The 17,649-nt window shown below is 48.9% G+C and overlaps 1 protein-coding gene across 3 annotated transcripts in view; it reads right to left on the reverse strand.

The window, feature by feature from the left end:
* Positions 1–1,408: 1,408 nt before the first annotated feature.
* Positions 1,409–17,649, reverse strand: part of GRHL1 (grainyhead like transcription factor 1) — a 51,203-nt gene continuing 34,962 nt past the window's right edge. For 2 of the 3 annotated variants that reach the window (XM_019970716.2, XM_070799147.1), the window contains exons 10-16: positions 16,276–16,363; positions 14,866–15,005; positions 13,763–13,800; positions 10,742–10,833; positions 10,320–10,405; positions 5,738–5,802; positions 1,409–3,004 (exon numbers count right to left, since the gene is read on the reverse strand). In XM_019970716.2, the coding sequence (XP_019826275.2) occupies positions 2,890–3,004; positions 5,738–5,802; positions 10,320–10,405; positions 10,742–10,833; positions 13,763–13,800; positions 14,866–15,005; positions 16,276–16,363 (624 nt within the window). In that variant the 3' untranslated portion in view covers positions 1,409–2,889. The remainder of the gene's footprint in view (positions 3,005–5,737; positions 5,803–10,319; positions 10,406–10,741; positions 10,834–13,762; positions 13,801–14,865; positions 15,006–16,275; positions 16,364–17,649) is intronic. The other variant, XM_019970717.2, reaches the window with a different exon arrangement.

Raw genomic sequence — 17,649 nt, forward strand, 5'->3', positions numbered from 1 at the left:
CCGGATGACAGTGATACGCCAGCTCCACAGGGTGGACAGAGGACACTGACCTTGAACGAGTGCACACCTGGTCGGCGGAAGCAGGCATGGTGACCCCGCCCTCTGCACCTGCGGGCTGCATGCACCCCCTGTGACTCTGCCCCCATGACATCCAGTTGGCTCCTTGACACCCCTGCTCCAGGGCCCCGGCTCAGGAACTGTTTTCCTGGCTGCCGCCAGGTTAGGCAGATGATCCCCACTGTGTGCCATGGGGCCAGGTCCAGCCACGCTCACTTCTGAGCTTCTGACTTCTAACCCGTCTCACTGCTGATGTCCTGCAAGGGGCGGGGCTTGTCAAGGGCACCAGCTTGTCACCCCATCATTGCAGGATCATTGACTGAGCACCTGAGCACCGGGCAGGCTGCCAGCGATCCAGGGAGACAAGAGGCTGGGGAGGGCGGCAGGCAGGTTAGGGTCACAAGGTGCGGTGTGTGTGTGTGTGTGTGTGTGCAGGGTCAGGGGACCTGGGCTCTCCACTGGGGAGACAGGAGAAGCCCCTCGCCTCCAGGGCAAAGCCAAGCTCTGAGACAAAAGGCAAAAGGTAAGTGACCAAGGTAGAAAGAAACAAAGACGGAGGGAAGGCAGGAAGTGTGAGGGGACAGGGCAGCAGAGTCCAGAAGGGTCCCCTGGGCCAGGCCACAAAGGCCCCACCCCACAGGCTCTGGGGCCTCAGGGGACCATGCGCGGGGTCTCCCCCTCAGGTGTTCTGACCTGCGGCCCCAGGATTAGAGCGAGAGGTCCACAGCCATTGCAGGAAACCTCCCTGGGAGTTACTTCATTTCTGCGATCATGTGTTCACTAGAAATATACTTCAGTGTCTATCACATTTTGGCCCTGGATTACCGGCAGGTACTTAACAACAGCCATTTGATTTAGAAATTCTGATGATCTGAAACATTACTGGTAGATTTTTGTTCCTTTTTTTTGGCCAAGCTACACAGCTTACAGGTTCTTACTTCCCTGATCAGGAATGGAACCTGGGCCCTCTGCAGTGAGAGCGCAGAGTCCCAACCACCGGACCACCAGGGAAGTCCCTGGTAGATTTTTAAACCAAACATTTTCTGTTAAGCTTTAAACTAAGAACTCTGAGATTTCAGGTCTGAAAGCATTTACCTTAAGCTTTGGTGGTTAAGTTTTGGTAGTAGTTAAAAACTCAGTTGGGGCCCCCTCGGTTAACAATTACTCAGATCATTTTAGACCCTCTAAGGTGAGACTAAGAGGAAGGAAGAGAGTTTTCCCAAGTTACATGCTGGGAAACAAGGAGAAAACATGAAAGTGGTTCTTTTTAGCTCTACTTTTTAAGATCTGAGATTCTGCTTTTACTGACTAATGAAAGGAAAAGCCAAGCTGAATAACAGGAAAGGACGTATTACGAAATAGACATATAAAATTTAATCCCTTTGGTTTAAAATACATCTTCAATTATACAATTAAGACAAAATCAATTTCATAAAACAAAATACAAAATGTTGTTATATGACCCGTGTCCCATAACATCTTATCTTAGAAAGCCAGCAATTAAGTTCACATACTTCATTAGAATATTTTAATGGAAGAATGTAACTATCAATCCTATGTATACAAATAGCCTATTCTACTTCCCTGAACCTAAAGATACCTGCGATTTTTATTTCCGTTACAAAATTACACTCTTTAGTATTTTTATATATTTAAACACGTATAAAAATGTTCCCCATAGTAATACAGTCTCATAAACTCATGAAAGCTTTTTAGAACTGTTAGCATACAAGACAATCAAAGCCTGGAGGTTCTGAAACGTGATAAAACAGAAGTCACTTCCTGTAGCACAGAGATCTGGAAGTACTCCATCCCGAGTTGCATCTCCTGGTTCACGGTGACGACAGTATGTGCCATGATCACCGTGTTTATGCCCGCGGTCGGGGACACCTGACTGATGCTAGCAGACACAGCAGACGTGAGCTGCGGTAGTGCTTTTTCCTTTACTTCATTTGTTAAACAGTGCAGATTTCCAAATAACAACCTTCTCAAGAGCGTGCAGCATCTCTGTCATCTGAGGTTTTGCTATGCTACAGAATGGTGGCTGTGTTTGGGAAAACCCAGAGAAAGCTTGTGAGTGGGATTCACTAAGCACAGCATGCTACCTGCTGGGTGTACGTGGTCTGAAATAACTTATCCTCTCAAGAAAGTCCTTAGGGTAGACCTCATCGCGTCTCTTCACTGTATGTACAGACACCACACATATATATTATCTATTTATATAAGACAGGTATGTACACATTTACAGACACAGGCCTTCAAGACGTATTGCACTTACACACACGCAGCTTTAGCCTGACGGAGGCGCACTGTCACCGTTCGCGTTCTTCATAAGAGAGGCAGTTGATATGTTCAAGACAGTCGCAAAGGAAGATTTCGGTAACCTGCCCTGTTGGAGTAAACACGTACTGGGGAATGAGAGGCCGAGGAGAGAGGGCCCCCCTGTCTGGTGGGGGCACCGTGCCCATGACCTGAGGCGGTCAGAGTCACACCGAGTCTGACCTGCACCGTGCTGAAGAGACAGTTCCATAAATAATGTAGCAGATATCCTAAAGGTTCCCAGGTAACCTAGCAAATCTTGGAACAAAGTTTCCACTTTTAATCCTAAGTATTTATAGCAGAAAATTCAAATATGCTTTCTGGGGTCATCTGAAAAACGTCAATGCAATACATTCAATGCTATCTCCAAGCCAAAAGCAGAGCCACCTCCAACTTCCACTGACATCCACCCACATTTGGAAGGTGGCCGACTGGCAAACCTGTGGCCTGCCAACCCCAAAGGCCCAGGTGACAGCTTCGCTGAGCTTGCTGGGAGTCGTGGGCGGGGCGTCCTCAGATCTCAGTGAGGGTGAGCTTGAACGATCCCCCGGACTCTTCCATCTGCAGCTGGAAGGTGTCTTCGTTGGAGTAATGCTTCACGATATTGTCATCCATGTTCACCAGGATCCTGGAAAAGGGAGACGAGACAGGCCTGCTCACTCCTGCCCACTCTGCAGTCACACCCAAACTCCACAGCTAGCGCTGCCAGTTGCTAGCTGTGCCACGTGAGGCGAACTAGTTACACTCCCTATGCCTCACTTTCCTCATCTGTGAAATGGGTATAATAGTAGGGTCAATCTTACACGGTTGTTGTAGGGATGAAATGAGGAGCTTGGGTAAAGCACTTCACATGCAGGGTGTACGATAAAGAAAACACGGTAGCTGAGTTATTATTTCAGTGTGCAGTAATCATTCAATAAACAGTACTTATTACAGTGAACAAAGTACGTCTACAGAAGCAGCACATGGTCCAGCTACAGAAGGTACATCAGTCAAGTCAACCTACGCGATGGAAGCCACAGCTCCCTGACGACTATTTTCCCCAGTGAGTTACCCTCAAAGTTTAGCCAATCTACTATCAAGGCCAACCCTTCCCACTAGGCCCATCAGGGACATTCCACGTGCTTTAGAATTAAGCCGAAAAATGCTTACTCTGTACCCTGCTTACCCATGCCAAACAGTACTGACACTTAAGTACAGTTCTAAAAATATTAACTTCTGAACAAAGAAGCAACATTCCATGATTGAAAACATGACTCAGGGCAGGAGGGTAGAGGGAGATGGAGCAAAGGCTTTGATGTTGGTCAAAACAGAACCTGAAGCTTGGCCTTGGCACTAAGCTGACCTTGATCCTGGAAAAGCTTCCTAGGCTCTCTGGGTCTCGGCTGCCTCATCCAGAAACTGAGTAGTAACCCCTGTCTTAGAGTAATGGTAACATGAGAATTAAGTAACACACGTGTGCCTGGTCCAGCACCCGACTCATGATGGGGGCTCAATAAATGGGGCAGCGACTGTTGTCAGCCTTGGAAAATTTTATCATGCGCTCTGGAATTTGGAGCCACTGCACTGCTGCCAAGCATGGGAGAAGCAAAGGTTCTACTTGGAAAAAATCCACAAAGATGCCCTAGAAAAATAAATCAACTTTATGTGGATAATCTAGTTATGAAAAACTGTATTTTTGACTGATATTTCTATAACTGGTTCTTGACTGGGCACAGATTCAGGTGGATGAAAGTAATTTTCTATGACACTGACATTACTCAGAGAGGCTGTTCTATGAAACTGACATCACTGAGAGGGGCTGTGCTGTAACACTGACATCACTCAGAAGGGTTGTTCTATGACACTGACACCACTCAGAGGGGTTGTTCTATAACACTGACATCACTCAGAGGGGTTGTTCTATGACACTGACATCACTCAGAGAGGTTGTTCTAAAACACTGACATCACTCAGAGGGCCTGCTCTATGACAGTGACATCACTCAGAGGGGCTGTGCTATAACACTGACATCACTCAGAGGGGTTGTTCTATGACACTGACATCACTCAGAGGGGCTGTGCTGTAACACTGACATCACTCAGAGGGGTTGTTCTATGACACTGACACCACTCAGAGGGGTTGTTCTATAACACTGACATCACTCAGAGGGGTTGTTCTATGACACTGACATCACTCAGAGGGGCTGTGCTGTAACACTGACATCACTCAGAGGGGTTGTTCTATGACACTGACATCACTCAGAGGGGCTGTGCTGTAACACTGACATCACTCAGAGGGGTTGTTCTATGACACTGACATCACTCAGAGGGGTTGTTCTATGACACTGACATCACTCAGAGGGGCTGTGCTGTAACACTGACATCACTCAGAGGGGTTGTTCTATGACACTGACATCACTCAGAGGGGCTGTGCTGTAACACTGACATCACTCAGAGGGGTTGTTCTATGACACTGACATCACTCAGAGGGGTTGTTCTATGACACTGACATCACTCAGAGAGGTTGTTCTAAAACACTGACATCACTCAGAGGGCCTGCTCTATGACAGTGACATCACTCAGAGGGGCTGTGCTATAACACTGACATCACTCAGAGGGGCTGCTCTATGACACTGACATCACTCAGAGGGGCTGCTCTATGACAGTGACATCACTCAGAGGGGCTGTGCTATAACACTGACATCACTCAGAGGGGTTGTTCTATGACACTGACATCACTCAGAGGGGCTGTGCTGTAACACTGACATCACTCAGAGGGGTTGTTCTATGACACTGACATCACTCAGAGGGGCTGTGCTGTAACACTGACATCACTCAGAGGGGTTGTTCTATGACACTGACATCACTCAGAGAGGTTGTTCTAAAACACTGACATCACTCAGAGGGCCTGCTCTATGACAGTGACATCACTCAGAGGGGCTGTGCTATAACACTGACATCACTCAGAGGGGCTGCTCTATGACACTGACATCACTCAGAGGGGCTGCTCTATGACAGTGACATCACTCAGAGGGGCTGTGCTATAACACTGACATCACTCAGAGGGGCTGCTCTATGACACTGACATCACTCAGAGGGCCTGCTCTATGACACTGACATCACTCAGAGGGGCTGTGCTATGACACTGACATCACTCAGAGGGGCTGTGCTATGACACTGACATCACTCAGAAGGGCTGTGCTATAACACTGACATCACTCAGAGGGGCTGTGCTATAACACTGACATCACTCAGAGGGGCTGTGCTATAACACTGACATCACTCAGAAGGGCTGTGCTATAACACTGACATCACTCAGAGGGGCTGCTCTATGACACTGACATCACTCAGAGGCTCTAAGGCTGCCAGTCAGCACTCACCCTTTTTTACACTTCTTGAAGATTTTCCCAATCTTTTCTTGGGGAACATCATATTTGTCAGAGATCTAAAAGAACAAAACAAAAATAATATTACAAAGTTGTGTGTTCATGACTTGACAAAACAAATACATTCATACAGTGGTATAGACACTTAGCTTTCTGTTTCTCACATCTGCACACACAAAGACGAGGGCCTATCTGTCCTGGGCAGGGGGGGCTACCCGCCTTTGGAGAGAGCTGGAATCAGGGGTCTGTTGCTTCCCAAAGTCACAGGTGTCACAACTCTATTATATGGCCATGGTGTTTTGAAATTAATACCTTACAGAGCAGTGTTAGGTTTACAGAGAAAGTACAGAGCTGCTCTCTCCACCCAAAATCCAAGTGCTGCACTTGTCCTGTCTGAGGAGCAAACGCTGCTGCAGCAAGAAAACTAAAGTCCTCCATCCACCTCTCTGAGCTGGGAGCTCCATGCATGTTGACATCCATGTGGGCCCCTCTCTGAGCTGGGAGCTCCATGCGTGTTGACATCCACGTGGGCCCCTCTCTGAGCTGGGAGCTCCATGCGTGTTGACATCCACGTGGGCCCCTCTCTGAGCTGGGAGCTCCATGCGTGTTGACATCCACGTGGGCCCCTCTCTGAGCTGGGAGCTCCATGCGTGTTGACATCCACGTGGGCCCCTCTCTGAGCTGGGAGCTCCATGCGTGTTGACATCCATGTGGGCCCCTCTTCGAACTGCAGGCTCCATGCATGTTGACGTCCACGTGGGCCCCTCTCTGAGCTGGGAGCTCCATGCGTGTTGACATCCATGTGGGCCCCTCTCCGAACTGCAGGCTCCATGCGTGTTGACGTCCACATGGGCCCCTCTCTGAGCTGGGAGCTCCACGCATGTTGACATCCATGTGTGTTCCTCTCTGAGCTGTGTGCTTCAAGCGTGCTGACGTCCACATGGGCCCCTCTCTGAACTGGAAGCTCCATGCATGTTGACATTCACGTTGGCCCCTCTCTGAGCTGGGAGCTCCATGCGTGTTGACATCCACGTGGGCCCCTCTCTGAGCTGGGAGCTCCATGCGTGTTGACATCCATGTGGGCCCCTCTCCGAACTGCAGGCTCCATGCATGTTGACATCCATGTGGGCCCCTCTATGAACTGCAGGCTCCATGCGTGTTGATGTCCACGTGGGCCAGTCTCCAAGCTGCAGGCTCCACGCATGTTGACATCCATGTGTGTTCCTCTCCGAGCTGTGTGCTTCAAGCGTGCTGACGTCCACATGGGCCCCTCTCTGAACTGGAAGCTCCATGCCTGTTGACATTCACGTTGGCCCCTCTCTGAGCTGTGTGCTCCAAGTGCTGATGTCCACGTGGGCCCCTCTCTGAGCTGGGAGCCCCATGCGTGTTGACATCCATGTGGGCCCCTCTCTGAGCTGTGTGCTCCATGCATGTTGACGTCCACGTGGGCCCCTCTCCGAGCTGCAGGCTCCATGCATGTTGACATCCACGTGGGTCCCTCTCTGAGCTGTACACTCCAAGTGTGCTGATGTCCACATGGGTCCCTCTCTGAGCTGTGAGCTCCAAGCATGCTGACGTCCACATGGGCCCCTCTCCGAGCTGCAGGCTCCATGAGTGTTGACAAGCATCCTGTCTAGGCACTTTACTCAACGCACAAAGGCCTCACTCTGGAGTGAGACACGCCTAAACGTCGTCAGTTCTGACTCAGTTTCCACTGGCAGGTGACTGTTCTAACCCTCGGCCTCCTCTCAACAGGAAACAGAGACCCTCACCTCACATACCCCATGACTGTCGTGGGATTAAGGCATGTCCAGCACAAAGCAGGAGTTCATTTCAGATACAGACTCACCGGAAGGAAGGAACTGTTTGATTCCCCAGCTCAGAAGGCACATCCTCACCGGGGGCGGAGCCTCTCCGGAGGGCAGTGGTCTCTGGCTGAGGCGTGGCCGCGGGCCCCACTCCCGGCCCCCCCCCCGCCCATCCTGACCAGGGGCGTGGGGTCCACACGGTGCAGTGAGCTCTGGAGGTTTCCTCTCAGGCACGGAGCGGTCTGCACACGGAGGGGACAGCTACTCCAAGGACCAGGGGCTGATTCAATCTAGGTCAGACACTGTTACCTGAGGAACTATCCAGACCGCTCCCACCCAGGGGTCACTGCCCTGCCCACCCTCGATCTGAAGAGCACGGCTCTGCGCGGCCCTGAAATCGGGGCCTCAGAAGACCGGCCTGCAGATCTAACTTTCAATCTAACGAAGATATACCGTACACATCGAACCACATCCCAGCTGCCAGCATACACGTTCACCTCTTTTCTGTACCACTGGATGCTCACTGTGTTTATGAAACCCCCAGCCCAGGAGATGGGAGGCTGGGATGAACTCTTTAAGCGCTGTGAATGAATTATATTTGGCATAGCGAGTCCCAGTCTTTTCCACACTCTCCTCTCTCTCCATCATCAAGAAGTGAGGAAGGGCTGTCAGGAGACAAGGAAGCCGGAGGAACAGGGAGAAGTCACAGGAAGCTGAATGACCCAGAGCAGAGGGCGACAGGTGGCACTGGGCGCCGCTGGCTGAGGTGCAGGGGAGGAGCCGCGGTGACACCTGGTTCCCAGAGACTGAGCGACAGCACCCCCTGGCTGCCATCCCCTGCACTGCCTTAGTTCTCCCCGTAGCATCCAACAGTTCAATTCAGTTCAGTCGCTCAGTCGTGTCTGACTCTTTGTGATTCCCATGGATTGCGGCACACCAGGCTTCCGTATCCATCACCAACTCCCGAAACTTACTCAAACTCATGCCCGTTGAGTTGGTGATGCCATCCAATCATCTCATCCTCTGTCGTCCCCTTCTCCTCCTGCCTTCAATCTTTCCCAGCTTCAGGGTCTTTTCAAATGAGTCCGTTCTTTGCATAAGGTAGCCAAAGTATTGGAATTTCAGCTTCTGCACCAGCCCTTCCAAAGAATATTCAGGACTGATTTCCTGCAGGATGGACTGGTTGGATCTCCTTGCAGTCCAAGGGACTCTCAAGAGTCTTCTCCAACATCACAGTTCAAAAGCATCAATTCTTTGACACTCACCTTTCTTTATAGTCCAACTCTCACATCCATACATGATCGCTGGAAAAACCATAGCCTTGACTAGATGGAGCTTTGTTGGCAAAGTAATGTCTCTGCTTTTCAATATGCTGTCTAGGTTAGTCATAACTTTTCTTCCAAGGAGCAAGCATCTTTTAATTTCACGGCTGCCGTCACCACAGTGATTTTGGAGCCTCAAAAAATAAAGTCTCTCACTGTTTCCACTGTTTCCCTATCTATTTGCCATGAAATGATGGGACCAGATGCCATGATCTTAGTTTTCTGAATGTTGAGCTTTAAGCCAACTTTTTCACTCTCGTCTTTCACTTTCATCAAGAGTCTCTTTAGTTCTTCTTCACTTTCCGCCACGAGGGTGGTGTCATCTGCATATCTGAGGTGACTGATATTTCTCCCCGCACCCATCAGTGCTACCTGGCAAATTACACGGTGGCCTCTGCCGATTTCACTGTAGCCATCTTCCTAACCAGAACGTAAACTCCATTCAGCACTGGGTCACATACTCCTGTATCTCCAGTGCCAAGAACAGTGCCTGGCACAAAGTAGGCCCTTCACAAACGTTTGTCAAATGAATTCTACATTCAGCAGTAGTCAGGGGAAACCTGCTTCCAGCCGAGTTATGGACTCACTTTGAGCTCAAAGATTACAATGATTTATAGGGGCCCGAGGTGGATACATATCAAGACACAGTGCTGATCCCTCGAATTTCACTCTGGGGCAAAGCCAAAACAGGGATCAGCCTGGCACCCTTCTCGTGTCTCTATGATGTCCCCAAGGGCAGGCTGGGGTCAGTGTGCTCTTGGGCCATTTGCTGAGATACTGCGGCAAAAGGATCTCTGAGCCATTGAAGTTGTATGGGCCCCTTCTCAAGCTAGACATGCAGGTGATCAGAAGTGTGCAGCTAGTGACTTCACTTTAAATCACCTGGCTGTGGTCACCTCTGGTCACAATTCTGCCTTTTCACAATTTGGCTTCAGGTAAGATCTTGACACGAATTCAGTCATTCCCCAAGATCAGGAGTTCCAAAAAAAAAAAAAAGGAGTTCCAAAGGCCGATGAAGGAGCCACTGTTTCATGTGTCAAGTTTTTAAGATTTTGATAGAAATAATTTTTTGTTGGCTTCTAAGTAGTCTGTTAAGTGGCAATCTCTTTTTAACCAAGCACAGGAAAGTTAAACCATTCCAAGGGTCGTTACAAATCCACTCAGTTCAGTGGACTAGACGCTGGTGGGTGATTACTACCTACCAATGGGTGCGCTGGGCACAGTGGTGTGAGGTAGGCACAGCCCTGCAACTGCTGAAGACTAAGTTCTGGGGCGGGGGGAGGCAGGGGTGGGTCAGGGTGAAACGTGGCACGTGCCTCGGCCACAGACAAGGTGCTGGGACTCAGGAAAGGCTTCAGCACCACCAAGGAACCCGGACGGGCTGGTAAAATTTGTTCTGATCGAATTCTGTGCAAGTAAGAGGATTATGAAATTCCTACTACTTACAGCTTCCATCAGGCCTTTCAAGGATGGAGTCTTGAGCATCAGGGCATCGAAGACTTCTTCTGACTCCTTCCGCACGTAGAGCAGCACTGATCCCCAGTGGGGAAGAAGGAGGGAAAAGTGTAATTCATTGATAGGAGCAAAACAAGAAAACGGATTGTGGGTATTGGGAAAAATAAAAAGAGAGGTCCACATTAAGGACGGCAAACATGAACCAATATAAACTCTGTCTCAAGGAACACAGCTTTCAGCTTCTTTTTAACTCTGCTGGAAGTCCCAGCTCAAGCCAGGAGGAGCTGCTCTGATGGAGAAACACTCAAGGGAAGTCAACACTGATGAGGTCTGTTTGAGGAATTCATGCTTTGGCTGGATTCAGAGCTCACTTCCCACTGAAAACTCCCACTACGAAACGTAAACCAACGCACCTCTCTTTGGTTCTTCTACCCGGGTCAGCTTAGCAGGAGGCGGGATCACAAAGTCGTCTTCCGCGCTGTACGGCCCCCTCTTCAAGCTGGACCTGCAGGTGATCCAAGGTGGGCAATTAGTGACTTCACTTTCAATCACTTTCAGAAACAAAAGGAGTTTCCAGGTGTTACCACTGGATTTTACATTTAAAACGCCCTTCGTTTTAAAATGGGCCAGGCCTATTTTGTGGATGAAAATCTGGGGCTCAAGGGAAGAAGCTGACTGAGCCGGGCTCGTGTGACTGAATGGCAGAGGGGGCCACACACTCAGAAGCCTGCAGGACACCCTGCTGCTCTCACATGGCTCCAGCTGCCCTCTCGGGAAGGGGGTTTCTCTTCAGGAAAAAAAAACTTATGAAGGAGGTGGGATGTGAGATGCATGTGAAGGTGGTAACAGAGGAGAGAGCACGTCAAAAGAGGGAGGGTGTGTGAGCGGGAAAACGCTCAGCCACACTGGCTGAGACAGAGAGTCCCGAGGAAGATGAATTGAATCCAGAAAACCTCAATCACTCAGCTCTCGGGAGGCTTAAGACTTTTATGTTGCAGTGATCAGGGTGTGGCAGAGACTGGAGCGGACACCAGGATCCACGAGCAGAAGACAAATGGGAAGACTCTGGAGACAACCACAGCACCAAACCCCAGAGGATCGGAAAAAATACAGCAGTGTCAGCGGAAATACAAAGGGAGGGGAAATATTTCCAGTTGCATATGAAGAAAGAAGGGCTTCCCTGATAGCTCAGTTGGTAAAGAATCCGCCTGCAATGCAGGAGACCCTGGTTCAATTCCTGGGTTGGGAAGATCCCCTGGAGCAGGGATAGGCTACCCACTCCAGTATTCTTGGGCTTCCCTGGTGGCTCAGCTGGTAAAGAATCCACCCTCAGTGCGGGAGACCTGGGTTCAATCCCTGGGTTGGGAAGATCCCCTGGGGAAGGGAAAGGCTACCCACTCCAGTATTCTGGTTTGGAGAATTGCATGAACTACAGTCCATGGGGTCACAAAGAGTCGGACACAATGAGTGACTTTCATGAAGAAAGAAGTGAGAGACCGGTGGGACTGGCTACCAAAGGCACAAGTCACAGTGAGCTCACTGTTGTGAGGTTCAGTGAGTGCAAGAAAATAATGAAAAAAAAAAAAAACAAACCCAAAAAACTGAAAATGAAGTAAGTGCGAGCTTCTGAGCTGAACCATCACTTTAAGAATAGCAGCTGGACCTTAACATGCTGTCTCAGCTTCCAGCACAGAACAGGTCTCCAATGAAAGCACTTGCAGGACTCAGGTCTGAGAACACGAGTTAGAGAGGCTGCGGAAAGCCTGCCTTCCGCGAGGCCCGTGGCCCATTGGGGTGGGTGTGGGGAGCCAGGATGGCTCACAGAAGGTGACCAGACCCTCGCCTGGTGGAGTGCTGGGCGGGAGGGCTGCCGGCGAGGCTGAGAAGGGTACCCCTGGGAGCAGGGGGCATTGACACCATCACAGCAACCAGCACACCCAGGGGCCTCCTCCGGCTTTCCGAAGCTCGATCTCCACAAGGAATCTGGGTTTCTTAGAGCAGAGGCTGACTTCGGGGCCGGAGTAGGGCGGAAAAACAAGTGCCTGGTAGACGCCATGCCTGAAGGTGAGGAAGTGCTGGAGCAGTGAGGGCAGAAGGGTTGAGCCGGAGAGATCCAGGAGCAAGTGAGAGGGACCCCGCTGGCTCTGGGACCACGTGAGCAGAGTAAATGACGATGACGAATCACAGTGTATTAAATACAATGGGAAACCACAAGCCCGTGCAGATATAATGCAAATGAGAAATTAAAAGCTTGACAAGGAGTGAGATAAACGTTTACAAAGCACCTCCCCTCAAAACACCTACAAGAGGAGAAAGAGTTTCACTACACAGCAGAGAAGCCTGGCAGAGCCTGCCTGAATCAAGTGACCAGAGCGAACATCACCAGCAGGGGTGCCCTGAAAACACGTGTCCCCGACAAGACACGCTGAGAGCAGGGCCTCGTCTGTGCCAGTCCTGCCCAGATGCATCATCCACCCCAAGAGGAAACCATGGACAGATCCAGACAGAGGGATAGCCTACAAAACGGCGGGAGTGTGACCTGCAGAAGCATTAGCTCAGGAAAGCCAAGGAGAGGCGGAGGCTGTTCCCAGTGGAAGGAGATTCAGGAGCCAGGACAGCAAAAGACCCTGTGTGAGACTGAAAGGGACCCTTTTCTGCCATAAAGTATGTTTTTGGAACAATTAGCAAAGCCTGGACTGGCTGGTACCATGCTAAGGCCTTGATGTCAACATTCTGACTGTGTTATGCAGGGGAACATCCTCATTTGTGGAAACATACAAACCTAGACAGAGTATTAAAAAGCAGAGACATCATTTTTGCCTACAAAGGTCTGCCTAGTCAAAGCTATGGATTTTCCAGTCATGTATGGATATGAGAGTTGGACTATAAGGAAAGCTGAGCACCAAAGAATTGATGCTTTTTGAACTGTCGTGTTGGAGAAGACTCTTGAGAGTCCCTTGGACTGCAAGGAGATCAAACCAGTCTATCCTAAAGGAAATCAGTCCTGAATGTTCATTGAAAGGACTGATGCTGAAGCTGAAGCTCCAACACTTTGGCCACCGGATTCAAAGAACTGACTCACTGGAAAAGACCCTGATGCTGGGAAAAGATTGAAGGCAGGAGGAGAAGGGGACGACAGAGGATGAGATGGTTGGATGGCATCACTGACTCAATGGACATGAGTTTGAGCAAGCTCCGGGAGTTGGTGATGGACAGGGAGGCCTGGCGAGCTGCAGTCCATGGGGTCGCAAAGAGTCGGACACGACTGAGCAACTAACAACCACCACCACCAAGGACTCAGGGGCGCTGGGTCACTGCCAGCAACTTACTCGCCAGTGGCTCAGGAAAAAGTGAGTTCTTTGTACTGTAATTATTCTAGAGGTTTGAGAATGTTTCAAAATAAAAAGTTTAGTAAAACAAAACATAAACCTTACCCTTCACCCTCCAATTCTTCTGAGGCAATGGGAAGGACCTAAGACCAAGGGAAAAAAAAAGACTGTTTTTCAAGCATATGCTAAAATATTTCAGACCTTAAACAAATTATTCCTAAAACGAAAGTAATTTGGAATGTAAATCTCACACAAAATCCGTTAGCCTTATTCAATGACCAGATTCTTAAAGATGTCTTGAACTCCTCCAGTTCAGGAGCTGGCAAACTGCAGCCCATGAACCGAGTCTGGCCTGATGCCCATTTATGTAAATACAGTATTTACTGGTGCACGGCCACGCCCATTCCTGGCGCAGTGCTTAAGGTGATTTTGGCCCCGCAACAGCAGACACAAGTCACAACAGAGAGCCTTCAACCCCAAAAAGCCTAAAATGTTTATTCTTGGGCCCTTTACAGCACAAGATTACTGAACCCCGCTCACCCGAGACTCATGAGAAACTGAATACCCTGGCAGTGCCCTTCCTGAAGAACTCTGCAAAAACATCTGTCTGTCGGAATCTGTGTACAAAGCTCCTGGCATACGTCTCTGGGGCATCTACCTGAACTCAGGTGGAGGGCATGCTCCACTCCACCCGAGTCCAACCTCCACTGAGCTTCTGCTCCAAGTAGAGTGTGCCTGCAGCTTTGATAAATTTCAGATTAGTGGCCGAGACACGACCAACCATGTGCCAGTGACGGTCCCCTAACTGAAACTTCGAGGAGAGTGCTCAGACATCCTTCATCCTATTAAGGCTCCCACTCCTGGTGTTCCTCTGGCTTTTCCCTCCTGTCCAGACCCATGGAAGTGAAATTCACAAGATCACAGACTCAACTCCACATGTTACCATTCCAGTGTCTTTTAAAGAGCGAAGACACCAACAGATAACATCCATACAGAATTAAGTTGGCAGGTCTGGGGCTGCGGATCCACAGCAATGATGCTTACACACACCTAACCGTGAGAACGTCACGTCGCCCAAACCAGACACTCCAAAGAGCTGATCCCTAACCCTGAGCAGACCTCACCAAGCTCTGGCTTCTGTTTGCCAAAGACTCTCCTTCTGGGGCCTGTCGCCTCCTAGCAGCCACCCTGGGATCTGGGTTACCTACGTGAGCACCCCGCTGAAGGCTGGCAAAGTGCACATCGGGGATGAAGAGGACAGGCTGCGTGTCGAGATCAATGAAGGGCTTGAAAACCGTGATGTCCATGCGCTTGTGAGAGGGAAGAAGCGGCACTTTGACGTCGGAAACTGAAAAAAAAAAACAAAATAACACGAGGACACCACAGTCAACAGCTTCCATTCCCAGACTGCAGGCAGGCTACAGAGCATCTTCCTTAAGAGACTTAAATTATAGCAGAACAGCAGATACAGGTCACGCTGCCTGAAGTGCGAGAAATTACACTTAATGTGTTTGTATTTGCACTAAAATCAATCGCACATCTTACCAAAGGCTGGAGAGAAAAAGCCACGTTTAAACACAAAGACACACACACACAGAGAAAGATCCAGAACAGAGACAAAGTATGTGATTGTTTCTGCCTGAAAGGCTAAAACTTAACAATTGTATAAACATAATTTACAGGTAGTTTCACCCTGGCTCTCCTCACTAGGTAATCTGTTCTGACAGCAGTGTACTCTTGACCTCAGAACAGGCACCTCAACTCCAGACCTTCATCTTCAGAACCGAACCCCAGGGAGGCGGAGAGACAACGTGACTGTCTAATTCTTTATTTACTGAATTACAGACTCCACCGTCCCCCAGCCCCCGGCCCTGAGGTGCTTAGTGATGAGCTTTCCGAGCCGCTGAGCGGCTCTCTGAAGGGACATCTCCTGAGCAGCACTGTGAGACCAGCAGCAGAGCCCGGATGGGAATGCTCAGGCCACATCTGCTGGGCGGCAACCATGCAGAGAGCAGGTGCAGCCGTCTGAGCTCCAGCTGCGCAGAGCATATGCCCCAGCTCCAGGTGTGCAGAGTGCAGGCTCTTTTCCTTCTTTTTAGCTGAGAGCTACGGGATTCTGTGAATATGAATGCTGGCCATGTTAAAAAGGAAAAAGAAAAAAAAAAGCTTTCCCGGTACAACGTCCAAACAGAAGCCCTATAGATTCTGCAAATGTTAAGAACATCTGACAGAAGAACACCATGCTATTTCAAATTAAGACAACCTGAATTCCAAAGGGTGTTACTATTACTCTTAAAAATCTAGGCCAGTTCCAATCTCATCATCAGCTATTCAGGTGGAACGTGTGTTATTTGTCAGGAACGGGAGCCAGCAACCTGAACCAGAACTGAGGGCCAAATCGTCTGAACTCTGGAAAAACTCAGGACTCCTTCCTGGAGCTTCCTGAGCATGACTTAGTTCAGGCCCTCGTCGGTCTTTGCTTCCTAGTTAAAGGAAGCAAAGCTATCACTTCACAGCAGTAAGAAGAAAATACCCACTACGCTAGCTTCTGTTTACAAACTTGAGTTACTGTTGGAACGAAAAGGTCTAAAACACTTGGCAGAAACTCTTCTACTTACAGGCGTTCAACTGGGAGCTGGGGTCAGTGCACTTGCCTTTTCTTTTGCTTTGTTTTCGTTCTTCATCTCTGATCTTCCGTTCGGCTCCCTGGGTGGAGAGAAGACAAGACGTGGCTCTGTTTACTGACCCTCTTAAAATGCTTAGCTCTTATCCTGACCTTCAGTGGGAAAATACCTCCTCTTTGGAGATGAACTGCACTGCTTATTATACTTCTGGAGCTTATTACGGTAGTTTCCTCTAAAAAAGCCCTTTCTTAAAACTATTTTTAAACTAGAAAAAAAATCACAGGAAAACCCTTGTTTAAAAAACTGAGAGCGCAGAATTCCCTTCAACAATGGATGAGGCCAGGTCAAATGGAAGCCAAGAAAATCAGCTAATGTACTGCACACTGGCTTCAAAGACACAAGTGACTTTTCTTGCCGTCTAATAACAAGAAAATGAGAGAAAAAAATACAAGCTGGTCCCACTTTGAATATACCGTCCTGTACGGCCAATGTGGTTACTGAAAACTGTGATTCTGTCCAAAGTCTTGGCATTGACTAAGTGATAGATCCAACCAACCATGACTCATAAGAGCAAATATTTGGCTAGAAATCTGCAGTCACTTAAAAGAAAAACTTTACTCCCAGGCCTACAAAGAGGATATACACACAGAACTACACAAAGAACAGCAGGGCTGCACGACTGGACCCACAAGTACATCAGGAACCAACGCAACCTGAAATTGAGCAAGCAAGCAAAATGGAAACAAAATTATTCGTTAGCTATTTTGCTTGACCTACTTGCATTTATTTCTAGACGGTACAGATTTGTTTACAAAATTATTCACATTCCCTGGTAGCTCCACGGTAAAGAATCTGCCTGCAATGCAGGAGATCTGGGTTCGATTGCTGGGTTGGGAAGATCCCCTGGAGAAGGTAGTGGCAATCCACTCTAGTGATTTTTGCCTGGAGAATCCCACGGACAGAGGAGCCAAGCAAGCAACAATCTATGGGGTTGCAGAGTCAGACACAACTGAGTGAATAGCACGTTTTTTTTGGTTAAAGAACTGGTTATTTATTCTTCAGTAAATACATTCCCTGATAGCAAACAGTGGCAATAAAAATCATCCAGTTGATTCGGCACGATTATACAATAAAACATTTTAAAATATGGAATGAAAAACCAGCTTCTACATTTATCGATACATCACTAACGTATCAACACACACAAACTTTCCCACCACCACTGCTAGCTGATGCAAACACTACGTCCCTGCTGGAGAAGAGGCGAAGGTCACCAGGCTGCTTGCTGTTACCATCTGGGGTTGGTCTGTGTCTTGCTCAGTTCCCTCTGAGAGTCTAAAAATAACTCCATATCAAAGTCTTTGCAAC

This window comes from Bos indicus, chromosome 11 (genome assembly GCF_029378745.1).
Source record: "Bos indicus isolate NIAB-ARS_2022 breed Sahiwal x Tharparkar chromosome 11, NIAB-ARS_B.indTharparkar_mat_pri_1.0, whole genome shotgun sequence".
Taxonomy (NCBI): domain Eukaryota; kingdom Metazoa; phylum Chordata; class Mammalia; order Artiodactyla; family Bovidae; genus Bos; species Bos indicus.